Genomic DNA, 5,506 nt, shown 5'->3' on the forward strand with positions numbered 1-5,506 from the left:
AAAAAAAAAAAAAAAAAAAAAAAAAAAAGAAAAAAAGACTTAAGAGCAGAGGCCAGTGGTTCCTTCTAGCAAGCAGGACCACTTCTAGTGTGGTATAGTCCCTGGTGTGTACCTGTGTGTGTGCATGCATGCATGCTTGTGTGTGTGGCCTATTCCTATTCCTGAGCTTTCTGCTCTTTATACAGTCCTGGGCATCAGACACGCATCAGGAGCTGCTGCTGCTAAATCTGAGTGACCAGCTGATGGCCACTGACCTATTCACTGGGGTCAAGACAGACTGGAGGCTACAGGGGCTTGTAAACCTGCCAGAGTCTTTTGCTGTCTTGGAGAAAGAGATGGGAATCTTTTAATGCTCAGATTGAATTTCCTGCCCCATGATGGGATAACAAGCATTTTTACATATGATTTCCCAGGAGGAAAAGGGATTCTTGCTGTACATGAGGGTGAGTGATGGCCAGTTTATTCCTGAGACAGCATGGCTTCTTTCTTCGAGGACTAGTCTTAAATATTAGTACGTGACTGGTCATGGAGACCCAGTAGGCCTTCCACAGGGACTTGGGATGCACATCAGAGACAGGCAGGAGGAACAGAGGGATGTGGGCTAGAATACCAAAGGGAACCTAAGCTGGCCAGACAGGAGGCCAGAGCTTGCATCTCCTGCCCCCTAGGGCAAGGTTCCTTTCATCTTGTGACATTTCACTCCAGAGCAACAGCTGGGCGTCTGGACACAGCTAATAGGACGTCCTCACCAGCCTATTCCAGCCTGTTCGTGGCTTAGACACAAGCCCAAGTAAGGGGCCTGTCTTAGTCAGGGTTTCTATTCCTGCACAAACATCATGACCAAGAAGCAAGTTGGGGAAGAAAGGGTTTATTCAGCTTACACTTCCACATGGCTGTTGATCACCAGAGGAAGTCAGGACTGGAACTCAGGCAGGTCAGGAAGCAGGAGCTGACGCAGAGGCCACGGAGGGATATTCTTTACTGGCTTGCTTCCCCTGGCTTGCTCAGCCTGCTCTTTTATAGAGCCCAAGACCTCCAGCCCAGGGATAGCACCACCCACAAGGGGCAATTGAGAAAATGCCCCACAGCTGGATCTCATGGAGGCACTTCCCCAACTGAAGCTCCCTTCTGTGATAACTCCAGCCTGTGTCAAGTTGACACACAAAACTAGCCAGTACAGGGCCCATTGATCACAGGACTGAAGTCTGTGTGAGCCTCAACTGATCTTTTGTTATTAGCTATTGATCTCAGGTCTTTGTCCTGGTGACAGGAAGCTGACTGCCACATGCTAGTAGAAGATGAAGGAGATATCATCGAGGAGTCCCAAACCTATCCCTGTAAAGTCAAATTCATCTGGTGCCTGGATGCCGCCCCATGATCTGCCACATGTAGGTAACTGGTTTCTGTTTCTGGCTACCTTATCTCTGTGGCTCTCACTTTACACTTGCTCATCGATTAGATCTGTGCCAGCTAGAGCCTCTTCACGTCCCCCTTCCCCCACCCCCTGCCCTGCCCTATGTACATACAGAAGAAAAGGAAGCTGTTCCATCGACCATGCAGATGGTGGGACAGGAAGAATAATGTTTCAGCCTCTTGAGTGAATACAGAGAGATGTCACTCCCACCATGTCTGCTGCAGCCAGGACGAGGGGAACCAGCAGGTTCAAAGGAACACAGAGAGAAAGTCTAATGTCAGCATGCATGAGTGCCATCAGACACAGAAGGTGGCTGGACATCATTGCTTGCACACTCCTGGTTGAAACTGAGGAGCTCCCAGTGGGCAGTGTTTCACTTACCTCCACCACAGATACAATGAAATGCAGGCATTCTCATCACATAGGTCTGCAAACACAAGAAAACACCCCAGTGATGTTTTAAAAATCGTATAGCTTCACCCTTCTCTCTCATCCTATCTCTCTCTGTAAGACAGTGAATTAATAAGATAAGTCAGGAGTTAGGACCCAGAGAGATGTTTTTAGCCTCACAAGACCTGACAGCTCACTGGGCATCAGCGAAGTGCACTTTAAGAAGCCCACACCGACGGGAGGTGACTTGTGACTATTTTCATCAGGCAGCTGGTCATGATCCCCTTGGGTTTCATCGAGGCTTTGAACCACTTGTATTTTGTTTTTAAACCCTGCTTCTTTCCAGTGGAAACACTCTGAGCTTGAAAGGAAATCGTCTCTCTGAAGCAGACGTCATGACAGGTTTCCTGCAGGTCTTCTTGGTTCTCAGTGCCACTCTCTCAGGTAAGATCACCTTAAACTAAATGTACACTGCAGGTGTCCGGTTCTTCACAGGAGGGAAAACAACCCTGTGGGTCGTGGGTCGTGGGTTGTGGTGTTATTGTAAAAGTCAGAGGTTGATCCCTTCCAGATAACCTTTAAAATGTACCTCAGATGGAGAACTCCAAGAGCTCTCTATAAACAGATTGCTAAAGAAGCCAGGGCTTTGAGTACAGTTTAAGGCTTGCTCATTTCCTGCGGGTTGCTCTCCTAAGTCACTGTGCATCACGAACTGGATAGACATCAAAGAGGGGAAGAAATATGACTGAGTGCATTGAATGCTGCTTCCAAGATTGTTAAAGTGCTCAGCAGAGATTTACGAGGTGGACATTTTTATATCATGTCTACTAACAATTGCCGAGTCTCTGTTTAGAAATTTAATTTTCTACAATATATCCCATGGGCCTGTTAATAATTTAATACATTTTTGTAAACTAGCAAGTTTTATTTATTTCAATATTCTAACAAAAATGTCTGTGAGATGTCTTGCAAATCATAAAAATTATAAACAACTTTTGGATATTGAGCATACATCGTGACTTTTTCTTTGCCTTATTATTTTTTTTTTTTTTTTTTTTTTTTTTTTTTCTTTTTTTTTTTTTTTTTTTTTTTTTTTTTTTACTGTGAAAGAATTGGTTTTTGCAATGCACTTTCCAAGGATAACCTCAGTGGCTAGCAAATATAAACCTAAATGTCTGTTTGCTATGTGACCAATGGAAAAAGGAATTGTTGATAAGAAAAGAGAATTAACAGGAGGTGAGGATAAAAGTACAGAGGGAAGGGCCAGGCAACGAGGAAGGCACTGCTGAGTATTTAGGGGACCGTGGCCATTTACATGCCAGTTCTCTGGGATTTGGAATAATTTAATTGTTACAAAGAAGTTTTGTTACGAAGCTAAGAGCAAGATCTTGAGAAGTGTTGCTCCATGAGTAATTTGTCTTTATTTCTCAGTAGCATATATATATTTGCTACATTTCATTATTACAAGTTTTAGACTGAGAGAGGCACTTGTAGCATTAAATCCTACACTTAAACATCATAGGCTGTGAGATCCGCGTGGACACTGCCTTACACATGCTCAGAAGTCGCCTTCCACCATGTCCATGCTCCAAAGCAGGCAGAGTAACCTCTAAGGGCAGAGAACACCAAGCAGCTCACTCCCAGTGGCGCCAGCGCTGTTCTCTGAAGCAGCTCATTCCCAGTGGCACCAGCGCTGTTCTCTGAAGCAGCTCACTCCCAGTGGCGCCAGCGCTGTTCTCTGAAGCAGCTCACTCCCAATAGCGCCAGCACTGTTCTCTGAAGCAGCTCACTCCCAGTGGTGCCAGCGGCTGTTCTCTGAAGCAGCTCACTCCCAATAGCGCCAGCACTGTTCTCTGAAGCAGCTCACTCCCAGTGGTGCCAGCGCTGCTCTCTGAAGCAGCTCACTCCCAATAGCGCCAGCACTGTTCTCTGAAAAGTCTTGGATAGAGTCCTGCAATCACAACGATCAGCTTCCGGGTGCTTGGCAGATGATGAGTGTTCATACATCTGACTCTTTTTTTTGTTTGTTTGTTTTTTGGCCTTAATTTATTAGGATATTCCTTTTACTATGAAAGAATTGATTCTTAACATGCACTTCCCGAGGACCACACCTCAGTGGTTCGCGAAGATAATTAGCATTAACTCTAGGTTCGACTGTGCATCATCCTCTGTATGCAGTGACTATTCCATTAGAAAATTGAAGTTGGAGGAGAAACTGGTCCTTTTTCTCCAGTGTGGAGGCTGCAGGGGTGTGGACCTGTGTTCTCTGTGTGTACACTTCTCATAGATCATGATAATAATGTAATAATAGGGACCCAACCTCACTCTGAAACCTCGGGAGTCAGTGCGATCTACTTAGATTTTTGGATGGACCCTCCCCTTCCTTATATTACTTCATCTTACTACTCACTGTACCAATGTTTAATTACACAAATTTATTTTTCAGCCGACACTGGATATCCTTTCATTTTTTTTGTTTTGTTTTTGTTTTGGGTTTGATAGATAAGATCAGTTACCTGTTACTATGAGACATCTCTTAGGTTCATTTTTCACATCTGAGTGCTTGTGTGTGTTCCCAAAGAAAAGAAACTCTGGCTTATTTGTTTTCCCAGCCCTTTTCCTATGGGATGATGTCTGTTTATTCATTTAATGAATATTTATTAAGCATCCACTGTACCCTGGGAATACTTTCAGGATGTGTGGATACATGAGAGAACTGAGCAAAGTCATTCTAATAAGCTCCCAAGCTTGGAAGAATCCATTAAATATTTACTATTCGGTTTCACACTGAGTACCAGATCTACACGTTAGCAGAAGTGACTACCATTCCCGTGGCATAATAATAGAAAGAAAAAACAGAAATACAGCAAAAGATGTCAAAAACATTGTATCTCTCAGTCATAATTGTTGGAATTATTCAACTATTATTTTTTTTCAATCAATGCTTTTCTCTCATAGTTGAAGACCACCAAGGATGCTATCTTTAGCAAAATCATAATGAATCACAGGAAGTTTCATTGGTTTTCTTGTCAGTTATTTCTCAGAATGAGTAAGTTTGTCAAACTCTAATAAAAGGACAATTGGTATGGTAATGAGAAGAGAGAAGGGGCCCTAGTGGTCTGAGACCAGGAAAATTCATCAGGAATAAAGAACTTAGGAGGGAAAGACTTAGTTCCCGAGGAAGAATTCTGTCCGAAGCTGGTATTGGGCACCAGTGGAGGGCTGCGCCCAAGCATTCTCTTTTATAATTCCTAAAATAAATCCAAAAGGTCTCAGTTAGTAGCCATAGTTTGAGGTACTGCGAGGATGCCAAGATTCCTTGTAAGCACAGGAGGAGCCGAAACAGTCATCTACCCCACCCTCACCTTGCACACGATTTGCTTTAGATGAAGATTGAATCAGAGCCAGGTATCAGGCCTCTAACTCTGGGTCTGGCATCCATTGTTGTTCAGCACAGATCTGCCGGATTCTTGTTTTAATGAAGGAGGAATTTGGCAAGGGTCTTGGCATTTGGAGCCAAGAGAAGCATCATTTCTGGAGCACATTCCAGGCTCCAAATTACTTGTGTAGAAAAAAAAGCAGCAGGAGGTATAGAAGCCCATCTCTGCCTCTGACCATAGAAGCCCATCTCTGCCTCTGACCATAGAAGCCCCACCTCTGCCTCTGACCATAGAAGCCCCATCTCTGCCTCTGACCATAGAA

The 5,506-nt window shown here is 44.1% G+C and overlaps 1 protein-coding gene and 1 long non-coding RNA gene across 2 annotated transcripts in view; one reads left to right on the top strand and one right to left on the bottom strand.

Annotated features, from left to right (window-relative positions):
- The window catches only part of LOC116071277, a 16,275-nt gene that overhangs the window by 4,558 nt on the left and 6,211 nt on the right, over positions 1–5,506 (bottom strand). Inside the window, exon 2 of the long non-coding RNA XR_004110801.1 lies at positions 1,796–1,841. This is a non-coding gene — a long non-coding RNA (uncharacterized LOC116071277). The remainder of the gene's footprint in view (positions 1–1,795; positions 1,842–5,506) is intronic.
- The window catches only part of Chrnb3 (cholinergic receptor nicotinic beta 3 subunit), a 29,658-nt gene continuing 26,336 nt past the window's right edge, over positions 2,185–5,506 (top strand). Inside the window, exon 1 of the mRNA XM_031342764.1 lies at positions 2,185–2,248. Within this exon, the coding sequence (XP_031198624.1) occupies positions 2,200–2,248 (49 nt within the window). The 5' untranslated portion in view covers positions 2,185–2,199. The remainder of the gene's footprint in view (positions 2,249–5,506) is intronic.

The sequence above is a fragment of the Mastomys coucha genome, unplaced genomic scaffold (assembly GCF_008632895.1).
Source record: "Mastomys coucha isolate ucsf_1 unplaced genomic scaffold, UCSF_Mcou_1 pScaffold22, whole genome shotgun sequence".
In the NCBI taxonomy this organism is placed as follows: Eukaryota; Metazoa; Chordata; class Mammalia; order Rodentia; family Muridae; genus Mastomys; species Mastomys coucha.